Source organism: Ogataea polymorpha (genome assembly GCF_001664045.1).
Source record: "Ogataea polymorpha strain NCYC 495 leu1.1 chromosome Unknown OGAPOscaffold_1, whole genome shotgun sequence".
Lineage (NCBI taxonomy): Eukaryota > Fungi > Ascomycota > Pichiomycetes > Pichiales > Pichiaceae > Ogataea > Ogataea polymorpha.
In genome coordinates this window covers 1,165,417-1,180,373 of record NW_017264698.1, presented here as the reverse complement: position 1 = coordinate 1,180,373, position 14,957 = coordinate 1,165,417, and the positions used below count along the sequence as shown (strand labels likewise).

General features: G+C 45.9%; 11 protein-coding genes across 11 annotated transcripts; 6 read left to right on the top strand and 5 right to left on the bottom strand.

The window, feature by feature from the left end:
• Positions 1 to 14: 14 nt before the first annotated feature.
• On the bottom strand, positions 15 to 1,309 carry OGAPODRAFT_97171 (uncharacterized protein; the record flags this gene model as incomplete). Its single annotated transcript, XM_018357934.1, has 1 exon — positions 15 to 1,309. The coding sequence occupies one exon, from the start codon at positions 1,307 to 1,309 to the stop codon at positions 47 to 49; it is 1,263 nt and encodes a 420-aa protein (XP_018213420.1). The 3' UTR covers positions 15 to 46.
• A 117-nt stretch (positions 1,310 to 1,426) lies between these two features.
• On the top strand, positions 1,427 to 3,579 carry OGAPODRAFT_74884 (uncharacterized protein; the record flags this gene model as incomplete). The annotated part of the gene is made up of 1 exon (XM_018355939.1): positions 1,427 to 3,579. The coding sequence occupies one exon, from the start codon at positions 1,427 to 1,429 to the stop codon at positions 2,468 to 2,470; it is 1,044 nt and encodes a 347-aa protein (XP_018213419.1). The 3' UTR covers positions 2,471 to 3,579.
• OGAPODRAFT_15377 (uncharacterized protein) lies at positions 1,744 to 3,579 on the bottom strand. Its single transcript, XM_018353695.1, has one exon. The coding sequence runs from the start codon at positions 3,557 to 3,559 to the stop codon at positions 2,465 to 2,467; it is 1,095 nt and encodes a 364-aa protein (XP_018213418.1). The 5' UTR covers positions 3,560 to 3,579; the 3' UTR covers positions 1,744 to 2,464.
• A 523-nt stretch (positions 3,580 to 4,102) lies between these two features.
• OGAPODRAFT_15376 (ATP synthase alpha chain mitochondrial precursor) lies at positions 4,103 to 6,173 on the top strand. Its single transcript, XM_018353694.1, has 2 exons — positions 4,103 to 4,431; positions 4,659 to 6,173. Exon 2 carries the CDS (start codon positions 4,738 to 4,740, stop codon positions 6,079 to 6,081), a length of 1,344 nt encoding a protein of 447 aa, XP_018213417.1. The 5' UTR covers positions 4,103 to 4,431; positions 4,659 to 4,737; the 3' UTR covers positions 6,082 to 6,173.
• Positions 6,174 to 6,251: 78 nt separating this feature from the next.
• Positions 6,252 to 8,162, top strand: OGAPODRAFT_97165 (uncharacterized protein; the record flags this gene model as incomplete). The annotated part of the gene is made up of 1 exon (XM_018357933.1): positions 6,252 to 8,162. The coding sequence occupies one exon, from the start codon at positions 6,252 to 6,254 to the stop codon at positions 7,266 to 7,268; it is 1,017 nt and encodes a 338-aa protein (XP_018213416.1). The 3' UTR covers positions 7,269 to 8,162.
• Positions 6,286 to 8,162, bottom strand: OGAPODRAFT_15374 (uncharacterized protein). The gene has a single exon (XM_018353693.1). It carries the CDS (start codon positions 8,134 to 8,136, stop codon positions 7,282 to 7,284), a length of 855 nt encoding a protein of 284 aa, XP_018213415.1. The 5' UTR covers positions 8,137 to 8,162; the 3' UTR covers positions 6,286 to 7,281.
• Positions 8,163 to 8,461: 299 nt separating this feature from the next.
• On the top strand, positions 8,462 to 10,112 carry OGAPODRAFT_15373 (uncharacterized protein). Its single transcript, XM_018353692.1, has one exon. The coding sequence runs from the start codon at positions 8,474 to 8,476 to the stop codon at positions 10,037 to 10,039; it is 1,566 nt and encodes a 521-aa protein (XP_018213414.1). The 5' UTR covers positions 8,462 to 8,473; the 3' UTR covers positions 10,040 to 10,112.
• Positions 10,113 to 10,134: 22 nt separating this feature from the next.
• On the top strand, positions 10,135 to 12,131 carry OGAPODRAFT_74879 (uncharacterized protein). The gene has a single exon (XM_018355937.1). The coding sequence runs from the start codon at positions 10,184 to 10,186 to the stop codon at positions 11,495 to 11,497; it is 1,314 nt and encodes a 437-aa protein (XP_018213413.1). The 5' UTR covers positions 10,135 to 10,183; the 3' UTR covers positions 11,498 to 12,131.
• On the bottom strand, positions 10,135 to 12,517 carry OGAPODRAFT_92194 (uncharacterized protein; the record flags this gene model as incomplete). Its single annotated transcript, XM_018357121.1, has 1 exon — positions 10,135 to 12,517. The coding sequence occupies one exon, from the start codon at positions 12,515 to 12,517 to the stop codon at positions 11,501 to 11,503; it is 1,017 nt and encodes a 338-aa protein (XP_018213412.1). The 3' UTR covers positions 10,135 to 11,500.
• Positions 12,518 to 12,571: 54 nt separating this feature from the next.
• Positions 12,572 to 14,934, top strand: OGAPODRAFT_97160 (uncharacterized protein; the record flags this gene model as incomplete). Its single annotated transcript, XM_018357932.1, has 1 exon — positions 12,572 to 14,934. One exon carries the CDS (start codon positions 12,572 to 12,574, stop codon positions 14,153 to 14,155), a length of 1,584 nt encoding a protein of 527 aa, XP_018213411.1. The 3' UTR covers positions 14,156 to 14,934.
• On the bottom strand, positions 12,584 to 14,955 carry OGAPODRAFT_97158 (uncharacterized protein; the record flags this gene model as incomplete). The annotated part of the gene is made up of 1 exon (XM_018357931.1): positions 12,584 to 14,955. The coding sequence occupies one exon, from the start codon at positions 14,953 to 14,955 to the stop codon at positions 14,188 to 14,190; it is 768 nt and encodes a 255-aa protein (XP_018213410.1). The 3' UTR covers positions 12,584 to 14,187.
• Positions 14,956 to 14,957: the final 2 nt, after the last annotated feature.

Genomic DNA, 14,957 nt, shown 5'->3' with positions numbered 1-14,957 from the left:
GACAATTTTTCAACCGGTACCTAATTATTATATAAAAACCCTGCGTTCAGTATATATTCTTCTGATCCTCGGACATTTCGTAGTTCCACCAGTTGGTCAGACAGTTCTGATCGCGCAGATGTTTATAGGTGAAATCTGCTTTCTTGCACCCTGCACACGACGGACGATTACTGCAGAGAGTGTACGGCTGATGCTTGTAGCCTATGTCTCTAAACCAATGTATTTTGTCGCGATCCTCAAAAAGGCTAACACCCACAGAATGGACAGGGGCATCTCCCCAACGCTCGTAGTAGAAACCTCCAGTGGAGTCCAGAAAGTTGACCCAATCTGAGTACGGCTTGCTTCTGTAAAAGTCCATGTCTGCTATCTCGAAATTGGACCAAAAATGGCATGTGGAGTACCCATTTGCAGTGAGTGTCTTATGTGGATTTTGCAGGTTTTCTAGCAGGAAATCGTAAGCTCCATTCGGATGAAGATAATCCGGGTGTTGAGCCAAGAATTCCAATGTTCTTGGCCACAGAGTCTTAACAGATTGTTCAACATCGTACAACGCTATCACGAACCCGTAGGTTTTCTCGTTCATCTGCATGAATTTGAACACATCGTAATCAAGATCGCAGTAGTAATCGGTGCCCGGCTCGAAACGCCAATAGTAGCGGAACTGTTGTAATCGAGGATGGTTATAGAAATTCACGCTGTAGTAACGACACATGTTATGATAAGATACCAATTTAGCATATCCAACGTTCTCTGTTTCCAGCTGTTGCATTGCGTCGGCCTGTTTTCGTAAGTTGATCGATTTGGGCTGTTCCCAGATCGCCTTATCTATGCTTTCAAAAAACGCTTCACCCGAAACGTGTTTTTGGATGGTCTCCTTAAATCTCTCCGTGAATGGCTCCTCATTGAGAAAGACGTAAGGGTAATGAAACTTTTGATTGAACTTTGCCTCTATTTGCTTGATTGTCCGCACAACCGGACCTAATTCTCGATTCCTCACCAACACCAGCATCGTTGCATTGGCACGATCGTATCGATTTGGATCAGAGGGCGGTCGCACAAGATTTCCCGTCTTGGGTTCGTGAATGGGCTTCTTCAATATCTCCTGCAACGTTTTGTAATTTTCTTCCACTATCTGTTGAGGCGACTTGGAGCTCTTGTGCGAGAAGACAAGTCTTCTGTCTCCGGAGACTCGTGATTTTGTGCCCGCTCGCAAGTTCCAGCCTCCAGTGTTGACTCCTACAAGCAGTATGGATGAGACAATCAACGCAAATGCCACAAGTCTGGCAATTTTCCGAGGAATGGACACCATGGAGAAAGCTTTTTTGACAAATGTCAAAAGCCCCCCCGGATTACCAAATCATTAAAAATTTCCCCTGCAGAATTAAAAGAATTTACTAAATCAGATAACTTGAATTCGCCTAAGACAATGCTAATGCAATTTAGCAGTCTTCTGCGCAACGTCGCTGAGAAGTCTCGGGTCACTTTAGTTACCGGTAACCAGAGTGCAGACATGGACTCTGTGGTTTCGGCAATTGCGTATTCGACGCTTTCTTCCAAATCTCTTGTTCTGCCGTTGATCAATATTCCTAGACAAGACTTTGATCTCAGGAGAGATATCGTATACGCTATGAAACACTCAGACATCAACGTGAGGGACCTGATTTTTCTGGACGATATTGAGAACTGCTGGGACCAGTTGGCAAAAGTAAAAGTCGATTTGGTACTAGTGGATCATAATAAACCTCAAGGCGATGTTGTCAAGAATCTTATGGAAGAACTTGGCGCCCGGGTTGTAGGTATAATTGACCACCACGAAGATGAGAAATTCTTTACTGATGCCAGCCCCAGGATCATCCAAAAATCAGGTTCCTGTGTTTCGCTCGTGCTCAATCACTACAAGGATCAAGTCGCTCGAATTAATCCCAAACTTGCTAGGCTTTTTCTTAGTCCACTAGCAATTGATACCTCTGGACTAAAGCATCGGGTAGAGCAGGTTGACAAGGATGCTTTTGAGCTATTGCTTCCAAAGTTGCAGGCGGGTGATGCCTTCCTACAGGCCTGGACCGATGAACTGAACGCTGCCAAACAGAACGTGGAAGGGCTGTCGCTTCGGGACTTGTTGCGCAAGGACTACAAAGAATACCGAACGGTTGGCATCAGCTCAATGGTCGTGAGCTTAGATTATCTTTCGCGATTCGATGTCCTGGCAGGTTTGGATAGCTGGATTAAAGAGAGAAACTTGGATATTGCAATCATTATGACATCTTACAACGACAAGAAGTTTCACCGGGAAATGATCTTTCGTGGCGACCCTGCGAAAATAAGGAGTCTTTTAGGCCAGATACAAGAGCCCCTGGGACTCGAGCCGATGGAAAAGTATCCGTTCAGCTTTGAACAACGCGAACCCATCAATTCTAGAAAGCAGGTCGCGCCATTGGTGGATAAATGGCTGGATTCTCAAGGACTATAATTTCCTTCCTAAATAAGACACTTTCCACTGATTGAATCGTCTCTGCGTCGTGGGCAATTCTGAATTAATCGCGTTCAGCTCATTAAATGTTTCTGCCATCATGTCGTCTTCCAGATCAACCACCTCGTACCGGTTATGCAGTGACCGTTGATTTGTTCCCTCGCCATCACTTTGCTCCAGAAAGATGGTTATTTCGTTCTCGTGGTCGATGTACATTATCTTGAGACAATTTTTCAGATAGCAAGATGGAAACGTCACGTCAATTCCAAAATTGAAACACCATAGCAGAACCCTGCTTGATCGGCTCTTCACAAGGAAAAAACGCACTGCGGTTGAAGCAATCGAGTCAAGCAAATAGCTATATAGATAGATGACACATGAACACTCTTGTCGTGTATCTCTGTCTCTCAATGCCAGCTTCCACTTGAGAAGTTTGTAGTTATTATTTTCCACCTCTCCAAGAATTTGGTGGCAGCCGGCGCACTTGACAAATTGGTCTTCTGCAAATATTGAGGGCAGAGAGGGCGCCAGGAAGTAATATACGCCCACGATCAACGTATCCAGAGCAGGTTTCAGATTGTTGAACCGGTTGGCGATCTTGTCGTTGGTATAGTTACCATTAGTAGGTTTGTGACAGTGCCAAAACTCCATCATCTCATACCACATTTCCGATGGCATAGAATGAAGCTTTCGTATTTTTGAGAGGTCTGCAATTGGCTGGCAGCAAGCTGCACACTCAAGTATGCCGTTGGGGTGCTGTTTCAAGTCTCTGATCGACCAGATCGAGTCGTCAGTGTTAGTAAGCTGATCAATACTGCTGACAGCTTTATCAGCCACAGCGGGAACCTTTAGTGTAATAAAGTCATTTTCGATTCGAGCGAATGATAAGATGTCGTCGTAGTCTGCGGTTTTTCCCGCCAGCGGGATGGAGATGATTTGCGTCTTGGTGGAAATCAGCAATCGATTGTCTTTAATTGAAAGTTTATCAATTTCTGGTCTCTTTACTTCCACACATACAGAGACAGAACACAGTCGAGGCAAATACTCTGTGAAATATCGGGGAGACTGAAGCCCGGTGGTGGCTGGCATAGCTAGTTATATGACGAGCTATACCACTGAATTTTTCCTCGGGCAGTGCTGATGTACAAATGGATAGAGCAATACCAAGCTACTTCAGCACTCACTCCAGCTCGCAAATTTAGCTGACAGCCTGAGGCCCACAGCATGTGGCTCCCCAATTGATAAGTCTCGAGTGCAACCAATGCAACCCCTATCCGGATGTCTAGCCAAACAGGTCCTGCTTTATCGGAAATACTGTGTCCGGGTAACTATCTAAATCGACCAATAATGTGCGTGCCGTGGTGTCCACCAGGAGAAAAAAAATTTCCCCAGTCCACCGCGCGCTCACAGGCCTGTGCTGTGTGCACTGTGGTAGTTGTGTCTTTTTTCATTTTTCTTCCACTTTTGTTTCCATTTTTTATACAACCAGATTTGTTCTTTTCCAAGAATCAATCATCGTATAACAATGCTTTCTGCTAGACCAGCCATCAGAGCAGCTGCTAGATCAGCTCTAGCTGCTAACATTGTTAGAGCTGCACCAAGAATTGTGAGTATCTACTTGCCCGCCAATCAATCGAAAGTGCCCTTGAGTGGCTGACAGGTATTTCCTCGGTGCCAATGTGTCCAATGGCGCACTAAGTGCCTTTGCATTGGCTGCTGAGCTTGTTTGTGCCTTTCAATGGGAATTTTCACCAGGATTCTGCGGACAGCCTGTCATTTTTGAGTACTAACACAGTTGCGACTTTGTCGCAAATAATACAGGCTAGACCTCTGTTATCCGCTAGATCGTATGCCACCGCCAAGGCTGCGCCAACCGAGGTTTCTTCCATCTTGGAGTCCAAGATTAGAGGTGTTTCCGACGAAGCCAACTTGGACGAGACCGGAAGAGTTCTTTCCGTTGGGTAAGTACATGACATCGTGGAGAGTACGGATTAGTTCAGACTACACGAGATGATGAGTCTGGTCTTGCCAATGGCACGCCAGATCACCGGATTTAAAGGTGTGTTCACTATTTCGTTGGCCAATCATAGCCCACGAAATCTCATAACCCCAAAATTTTCCAAAGATTCTCAATCTGGATTTTCGCTACTCTCCGCACAGCCCGAAATTGTTTTACTAACCAGATCAGTGATGGTATCGCCAGAGTTTTCGGTTTGAACAACTGTCAAGCTGAGGAGTTGGTCGAGTTTGCCTCCGGTGTCAAGGGTATGGCTTTGAACTTGGAGCCTGGCCAGGTCGGTATTGTGTTGTTTGGTTCCGACAGAGAAGTCAAGGAGGGTGAGATTGTCAAGAGAACCGGTAAGATTGTCGATGTTCCAATCGGACCAGGTATGTTGGGAAGAGTTGTTGATGCTCTTGGTAACCCAATTGACGGTAAGGGACCAATCGAGGCCACTGGTTACGCTATCGCTCAATTGAAGGCCCCAGGTATTTTGCCAAGAAGATCCGTTTTCGAGCCAATGCAAACTGGTTTGAAGGCCGTTGATGCCTTGGTCCCAATTGGAAGAGGTCAGAGAGAATTGATCATTGGTGACAGACAAACTGGTAAGACTGCTGTCGCTCTTGACACCATCTTGAACCAAAAGAGATGGAATGATGGCAATGACGAGTCCAAAAAATTGTACTGTGTTTACGTTGCCGTTGGTCAAAAGAGATCCACTGTTGCTCAATTGGTCCAAACCTTGGAGCAAAACGACGCTATGAAGTACTCTATTGTGGTTGCCGCTACTGCTTCTGAGGCTGCTCCATTGCAATACTTGGCTCCTTTCACTGCCTGTGCCATCGCCGAGTGGTTCAGAGACAACGGAAAGCACGCCTTGATTGTCTACGACGACTTGTCTAAGCAAGCCGTTGCTTATCGTCAATTGTCCTTGTTGCTGAGAAGACCTCCTGGAAGAGAGGCCTACCCAGGTGATGTGTTCTACTTGCACTCCAGATTGTTGGAGAGAGCTGCTAAGATGTCTGATGCTAACGGAGGTGGTTCTTTGACCGCTTTGCCAGTCATCGAGACCCAGGGTGGTGATGTCTCCGCTTACATTCCTACCAACGTCATTTCTATTACCGATGGTCAGATCTTCTTGGAGGCAGAATTGTTCTACAAGGGTATCAGACCAGCTATTAACGTCGGTTTGTCTGTGTCCAGAGTTGGTTCCGCTGCTCAAGTTAAGGCCATGAAGCAGGTTGCTGGTTCTCTGAAGTTGTTCTTGGCTCAATACAGAGAAGTTGCTGCCTTTGCTCAATTCGGTTCTGATCTTGATGCCTCTACTAAGCAAACCTTGTCTAGAGGTGAGAGATTGACTCAACTGTTGAAGCAGAAGCAGTACTCTCCACAAGCTTCTGAGGAGCAAGTGCCAGTCATTTACGCTGGTGTCAACGGTTTCTTGGACAACATCCCAATCGAGAGAATCCCAGAATTCGAGGAGCAATTCATTGCTTACTTGAAGGCTAACGAGGGAGACATCTTGGAGGCTATCAGAACTAAGGGTGAGCTTTCTTCCGAGCTCTTGGACAAGCTTAAGTCTGCCACCGAGACTTTCGTCGCCACCTTCTAAGCGACTAGAGACTCTCATTTTAGAAGAGCGGAGCTCCAAATTTTCCTCTGTCTCTAAGAATGTATGATGTTTGGATCTTCTTTTGACATAACCCACATCAATAGAAAGAAGAGAAAAGATATTCCGAAAAATTGTAGTCTCGATAGAAAAAATTGTAATTAAATTTGAACATGGTTGTTAATCACGATGATCTTTTCAGACGTTCTACACAATATAGGTTTTGGTCCTTTACTCGCCCGCAACTAGCAGAGTTGCGTATTGTTGCCAACAAAAAGGGAATACAAAAGACCGAAGAGAGGATCAAAGAATTGGACGATTCTCTACCGGAAACAAAGTTAGTTAGGGAGAATCAGGACCAGTTCCAGTTTGTCCATCCTGATGAAGAAAAGAAACTCATTAGTTACTACGCACGTCGATGTAAAGAGCTTGCTGCATTTTTTCACTTGTCCGCTCAGGTCAGGTCGACCGCCATCATGTATCTATACAAATTCTACCTATATCATTCTGTGATGGAATATCATCCAGGAAACATCATGCTTACCTGTCTGTTCTTATCTGCAAAGGTGGAGAACCATTTTATAGGGATCAACACCTTTTGCAAGAACATCCCCAAGACAACCCCGGAAGCCGTACTGAAGAACGAGTATCTTATTTTGGAAACCATGAAATTCTCTCTCCAATGCCACCACCCGTTCCAGCCATTGTATGGTTTCTTTCTCGACATACAACAGACACTTCCAAAACTGGACTTTAACAGGCTTGGCAAGAACTATGACGGAGCTAGAGAATTGGTCAACGAGAGCTTATTTACTGATCTGCCATTCTTGTACACCCCGCCCCAGATAGCTTTGGCCTGCTTGTGGCTATGTGATGATGTTTTGGTGGAGAAGTATCTATCGAAGAAGTTTGGATTGGCGAAGAAAAACGAACAGGAAGACGAGGATGCGTTACAGTACTACAACAAATTAATGGTCATAATACGACATTGTGCAGATGTCGTGCGAAAAGAAGCTCTGGACCCGTCCCAAGAGGAAAGCAAGACAATCTCGGCCAAGATCAAATTGTGCTTAGAACCAATAAGGTTCGGAAGAAAAATTATGAAACAAAATGGGGAACAAGCTGCTAAACGATCTGCCAGCATTACTGAGGGAAATGATCAAAAAAGAGTCAAGTTGGAAACCGAATAAAATTAAAATGAATCTATATCTCGTCCGATAAGCTGAGGCTTGCAATAATCTTCTGGTTCACAATTCCCAATTCCAAACATTCTTTCGTGTCCTCGTCCAGTTTCACTATGCTTTGGACAAGGTGAGTCGCAGCCCCTCTGGTCACGTCAAGCACCGTATCGCCCATTTTAATTGTCACTTTTCCTGATTCATGCACGCGAAGTGTACCAATCACATCCGATGTTGTATCTTTGTCTCGTGAAAGGTCGTCGTCGATTTCCATTTTTACTTCGTGAGAAGCGCTCTCCACTTTCAATTGTTTCGGAAGTTGCAAAAATAGCATCTCATCTGCATTTTCCTCAAGTTGTATCTCATCCAATTTGGCGATGATCGCTCTATAGTCATCCGCTAATCTTATAGCCTCCTGTTTGCCTTGATAGTCAGTAATAGAAACGTCCGCATTTGCTTGCTCGTCAGGAATGAACTTGACCGTAGCATCTTCCTCATGCTTAATCTCCACGCTCTGTTCTCTGGACGTCGGCTCTGAGTCCAGAGGTGCAGAAACCTCACGATGAATCTCTGTCTTGATTGTACTATCTGGGATAGGCTCTTCTCCGTACTCGTAGTGCTGATGTCTTTCTGCTCTCACAGGAAAACATTGTGTATCAACATCCTTCCAATCGTACGCCTGGCCTAGATCGAGTCGTGCAGTCATGTCATCGTCGCCCTCATCATCTGATTCTGTGTTTCCTTTTGCCTTTTTGGCAGTCTGTGCTTTAATACTTTGTGCTAGATCATAAGTGTCAGCAGGTTTCTTGACCATTTTCGTTCCCTTGCTTTGCCCCGAATTGGCTAGCGAAACGGTTCCCATGGCGAGAGGGCCTGCCATCACAACTTTTGTGTTTTGAAGATGCCGCATTCCGGGAGTTCGAGGATTTCTTTGCAGGTTTTTGGCCAGCGATCCTGGTTTCTTGCTCACTCCTGGGGTGGCCACCGGAACATTGGAATCTCGCTCCTCCTTTGTTCGTCTGGCAACTACTTTAGGCTTGAATTTCAAACTTTGTTTTGACGGGCCTCCTCCGGAAACGCTGCCAGAGGGTCTAGAGATGGAGTCCAATCGATTATTGGACATGCTCGATTATATATAAAGTTCCTGGATCTTTTAAAAAAATTTAAAAATCAAGGAAATTTTTCAAAAAAATTTAAAAAAGTTCAAATTCACCCTCATGCAACAGGATCCCGGATTAGACGAGGTGGATGAGTTCCACGCAGGCAGGGAAAAGATCCTGCTTGAGCAGGCAAACTTCGAAGAGCCAGAGAGTGAAGAGAGCGAACAAGAAGTTTTGGGTCTTGATGAGGACGAAGATAGTGAAGAAGAGATTGAACGGTACAAGAAAAAGCTTACCGGCCATGTGGATGAAGACGAGGAGGACTATTTTGGTTCCGAACAGGAACAAGAGGACGAGGACGAGGAAGAAGGCTGGGGTGGTCGAAATGACTATTATGGAGGAGACGAACTAGAGGAAGAAGAGGATGCAAAGCTTCTCGAAGAGGAAGCACTGAGGATCCAAAAGAAACATTTACAAGAGTTAAATATGGAGGACTACGTGATGGACGATGCTGTGGGAGAATGGACTAAAGGGGAAGAGGAGACAGAAGAATCTAAAGAACAGAAACTAGACCTGAACAAACTCGATGAAGCGGGTTTCTCTGAAGTGATGGAAAGTCAATATCCTGAGTTTATTCCGCTGACAAAGGAAGTGAAGGAACTCAAGCCTGTCCTAGATGAGCTCTCGAAACAAAAGGACAGTGACCCGGTTGCAGAACTTCGTTTTAATGCCCTCAGTGCTTACCTGGGCACGATCGCTACATATTTCGCTCTATTCGGATCGTATTTAAAAAGCGGCGAGCCGTTCAGCATGCGTGAGGAACCTATCATGACGGGTCTATTGAACGCTAGAGAGGTTTGGCGACAGGCACAGAAAAAGAGAGCAAAGACGGTTTCAGAAGCTGAAAATCAAGAGTCTAGCGATCCAGAGGAAGAATTAATAGACCAGTACGATGACCGTTTGTCCGACGAAGAGGATGAGAGCCAAGTTTCGGAGTCTGGAGACGAAGAGCCGGATGTTCTCCCAGAACGAAAAGTGCGTAAGCTCCGCGCAGTGGGACCAGAAGATATCGACGAAATGGATCTAGAGGAGAAGAAAGGTCGCAGACGCACGTTGCGGTTCTATACTTCCAAGATCGACCAGCAGGAAAAGAAGAAAGATGCCAAGTACCAGGGTGACCAAGATGTTCCATATAAAGAGCGACTATTCGAGAGAAGACAGCGTCTTCTGGAGGAGGCACGGAAACGTGGAGATCGAGCTAATGCCTCGGCTCCTGGTCTCGCTCTTGGAGAAGAAGATTTGGAGGACCAATCATCAGAAAAGCCTGATACGGATTATTATGACGAGGTCAAGTATAAAAAGCAACAGTCTAAACAGGAAAGAAAAGAAGCACATGAACTGGCGAAGAAAGCTGCAAGGGATGGAAAACTGGCAGAGATACAGGAGAGCATTGGAGAAAGCGGAAAGCGCGCGCTCAATTATCAGATCCTCAAAAATCGTGGCCTCACTCCCCATAGGAACAAAGACAACCGTAATGCCCGTGTCAAGAAGAGAAAGAAGTATGCCAAGGCACAAAAGAAACTCAAGTCTGTGCGTGCAGTGTACAATAAGGACCATGGTCCATACGTTGGTGAGACTACTGGTATTAAGAAGAACCTTTCGAAGAGTGTCAAACTGCAATGAAAATAATCTTATGTATGTCAAAGCAATGCATTTTAATTGGGATATATAGTGCCAGTCTCCAAATTTATATAGAGCGAGATCCTTAAAATTAAAAGCCCGAATTTATTAAAATTAAATATTATTTATCTATCTATCCCTTTTCCTATGAACCCCTGGGTGCTCCAAAATGAGCACATCTTTGCTAACTCATTACCTGAACACTGCTCGTCATCCATCAGAAACAGCGCTTATCAAGAGGGCTTCATTCCCCCGACATTTCCTATGGGCGTGCTAAACTCGCGCATAGTCCTTTTTCGCTGCCACCGACTCGCAGTACTTAGCGCGGTTCTGCGTGACTTTCAATATCTTCGCGACATATTAGCATACAAGCCGCTTGCCATTCGGAATGAGACGGTGCTTGCCGTCGGCTGGTTCGAGGCTCGAAAAATGCTCGAGCACATTAGACAGTTGCAGCTGCTATTTGGGAACGTAACCGCAGAAGCTCTCGAACCTTGTTTCATCACAGACCCGACTACTCTGGCAGCAGTAGTTTCACATTACGAGTTCCGCTATTTGGAAGACAGCTATGCAACCGTCTATGTCTTATGTGACGGGGAGATCAACATGAACAAGTTCCAAGATCAGCTCGCCAATTATCTTGGCAACTTCGGTGTCATTACCAGCTTCGAGACAATTCCTCATATGCGAAACATGTTCTGGTGTACATTTGATGATATCAGAGCATCCTTCAAAGCCCGTGCGGTCCCCACAGCTTACATCGAAAACACTTCAATACAAGTGCGTCCATCATTAGAAGAGCTAGAGCTTTCGGCAAAACCCATAGTTAGAGATACAAAAAGCCAACCGAACCTGCAAGTTATTAATTGGATGGCAGGAGACATCAAACATGCAGACACTGAGCCCACAGAACAAAACAATGAGGAGTGGAGAACGTGTCAGCATTTGAAATCACGGCGGCCGCTCTCAGGCTCGTTTGGGACTAGTTACGTCCCACATGAAAATCAGATAGACATCACAAAAATCCGCATGGGACAAGATCCACGCAAAACCATCATGATAAGGAATGTTCCAAACAAGATAAACCACAATGAGCTCAAAGAGTTTATAGACTTGACGAGCAAAAATCTATATGACTTCCTTTATCTGCGCATCGACTTCGAAAACCATTGCAATGTTGGATACGCATTCATTTCTTTCGTGGAACCAAGACATATTATCAACTTTTACCTCGAACGGGCCGGAAAGAAGTGGAGCAATTTCAATTCAGAAAAAGTGTGTGAGATGTCGTACGCTAAAGTGCAGGGCAAAGCAAAACTGATAGACAAGTTTAGGAACTCCAAAATCATGGGAGAACATCCTGGTTATCGACCAAGGCTGTATCACACTGACGGGCCTCTGAAAGGAGCTGAAGTTAAGTTTCCACCCCCCACAAAACGTGGAGCTCTCTTGGATGACTAGGTGCTACTCACCGCTTTCCTCTGTCTCGTCAATCTCTTTCGATAGCATGGCAGACCAGTTCTGGAGCATTTCCACCATCTTTGAGGAGTCCATCGAGGCATCAAGTACGTCCCTAGGTACATGGTTTTGTGAATGGGCCTTGGTTGCAAACCTTCCTGAGTTATGTTTTGTCACAAGGCGAACAACAACGTCGTCATCACGAGGAGACATGGTAGCCAATTCGTTCCAGGTAAACAATAGTGAATCCGTTTTTCTCGCAAATGGATTGATGTCAACCAAATACACTTTGGTGAATGGCCTCGGGAGATAAACGTCAAAGACAAAGCTATTTGATCCAAACTTTGGGAGAAGAACGTCGTCAAAAAAGGTGGCTATTCTTTCAATTAAGGTATCGTGAAGATCCTCCAAAAAAGGATAATAGTTTAGGTCTCGCTGGGAAATGGCCAACAATTGTCGATCTCGCACAAAACATCTGAATTCCAGCGAAGGATTGATGTCTTTCCACTCTCGTAAAATCAAATGATACTGTAATTTGTCGGGCACAGAGTCAGCTTCATCAAATGCATGGCTGAGGTCGTGATTGATGTAATCGGAAGATTTAAGCAGTAGGTATATATCTGAGGGTGAGGAGCACTTCATGGTTCGCTCAGGAAGGATCCACACAGAATCCTGAGGGGCTGACCAGTTGAGTTTGGGGGCAACGTATTTGAAAGATTTGAATGTTTCCTGGATCTTCTGGTGAAGGTAAGAAAACCGAGAGGCTGGGTCTGGCCGATTTGGAGGCGTATAATCCCAATCGGAATCCTTGTGCGGGTTTGGATTTGACTTTTCGCCCGGGATTGTGAAATCATCACTCTCCAGATACTCTACAAACTCCTGCGGCAGAGGCAACACCACAGCTCGCGAGTATGCGTGCGCTCCAAAAAGCGAGTACCAGCTCTCATACGAACAGTTGAGGATGTCGTTTTTGCTCACAATTATATCGTGGAAGACCGCTGGCTTGTGCGAGTTTTCAGGCATTAATTACTAGAAAATTAATATTTTTCCTGGATTTTTTTTCAATTTGTTTTCGACATGTCTAAGGTTCTTCCGTCAAACGCGACATTCAAGAACAGAGAAAAGCCACAGGAGGTGCGCAAAGCGAACATTTTGGCTGCAAGAGCAGTCGCAGATGCCATTAGAACATCTTTGGGCCCAAAGGGCATGGACAAGATGATCAAGACGGGACGGGGCGAGGTGATCATCTCCAACGATGGCCACACGATTCTCAAACATATGGCTGTTCTGCATCCGGCAGCTAAAATGCTGGTTGACTTGTCAGGTGCACAGGACGTCGAGGCGGGAGATGGTACCACCTCGGTGGTTGTGATCACGGGCGCCTTGCTTGGGGCGGCAGAGAAGCTCCTGAACAAAGGAATCCACCCGACGATCATTTCCGAGGCATTCACCAAAGCAGCTGGACGGAGTGTGGAGATTCTGCTTGACATGTCGCATAAAATCTCGTTGGATGACAGAGACGCGTTGATTCGGGCAGCCAACACGTCATTGTCTTCGAAAATTGTTTCTCAGCACTCTTCCTTGTTGGGTCCCTTGGCCGTCGATGCAGTGCTGAAGGTTGTTGGTCCAGAGGCCAAGAATGTGGACTTGAATGATATCCGATTGATCAAGAAGATCGGAGGCACTATTGATGACACAGAAACAGTGGAAGGTGTTGTTCTGACACAGAACGTTATTAAGAGCGCTGGAGGACCAACGAGAATGGAGAAGGCCAAGATCGGACTGATCCAATTCCAGCTTTCTCCTCCAAAGCCCGACATGGAAAACAATATTGTGGTTAATGATTACAGACAAATGGATAAAATACTGAAAGAAGAAAGGGCGTATCTACTCAATATTTGCAAGAAAATCAAAAAAGCCAAGTGCAATGTGCTGTTGATCCAGAAGTCTATTCTTCGAGACGCTGTTAACGACCTTGCCTTGCACTTCCTGGCAAAGCTCAACATTTTGGTTGTGAAAGACATCGAGAGAGACGAAATTGAGTTCATCAGCAAGAGTCTTGGATGCAAGCCCATTGCAGACGTGGACTCATTTGTGGAATCTCGCTTGGGAACCGCAGACCTAGTGGAAGAAGTGGAGTCTTCTGGCTCCAAGATCATTAAAATTACTGGCGTGAAGAATGTCACGCAGCCAACTGTTTCTGTGGTGTGCCGCGGCGCCAACAACCAAATTCTTGACGAGACAGAACGGTCCTTGCACGATGCCTTGTGCGTGGTTCGCTGTTTGGTGAAGGAGAGGGCCTTGATTGCAGGGGGCGGTGCTCCAGAGATCGAGGTGTCGCGTACGTTACTCAAGGAGTCTAACCAGTTCTCTGGTGTTGAGCAGTTGTGTTTCCAGGAGTTTGCGCTGGCGTTGGAAGTGATCCCAACTACACTAGCAGAGAACGCGGGAATGAACCCAATCGAGATTGTCACCGACCTTAGAAACAGACACGAGCTGGGCGAGAAAAACGCCGGAATCAGCGTGAGACGGTCGGGAGCCACCAATACGTTTGACGAGCACGTGGTTCAGCCTGTGCTTGTCAATACCAGTGCCATCACTCTTGCTGCAGAGACCGTGAAATCGATTCTGCGTATCGATGACATTTGCTTCAGTAGGTGAATATATAGGGAATTCAGTGTTGAGTATATACTCTATTTCCTGGCAATTCTGCGCACTGCGTTTCTGCTGAATATGTAGGACAACCCGCTCAGCGCAGTGGTGGCAGCCACGAGGTACTCCAAACGGTTCGCACCCAGATCTATAAGCGGACTGAGCATCAGGCCCCCCAAATATGCCATCTGGAGCGCAGTGTTGATCTTGCTAATTGTTGTAGGACGCACCTCGACTGTGATGAGCGAGAAGTCCCAATACCGTCGGAATGTTCTTGGAGCAGGCAACGAAATGTATCGAATCACAATGCCGGCCAGTAGCAGCATTATGTCTCTGCCGAGTATGAGTGCTGCCAAATACAACGGCACCGTGCCAATGTGGGACAGACAGGCTGTGCATATCACCATGAGTGCCTTGTCTGCCATTGGATCAATAATCGAACCGAGCTTCGATCGTAGGTTGTAACGCCTGGCAATAAAGCCATCAACGAAATCTGTCACACACGAATATGCAAAAAGCCCCAGAGCCCAGGCAGTCTGTCCAGAAACCACCAAATAACCGACAACTGGCGCAGCAACGAGTCTGGTGAAAGTCAACGCATTGGGGATGGTGTATAGACTTTCACGAATTTCGGATAGTGTAGGAATAGTGGGGCGCTTTTTGTCACTCTTCGCTCGCACAAATATGCTGCAAGCCGCACTCGACGGCAATCCGAGAATAACCTTCCTGCCAAGAGGACCGTGCAAGGTTGCCGATTTGAAAGGTCTCCCAACAAGTGCAATATTTCCAATACCAGCCCTGATGAGCATTT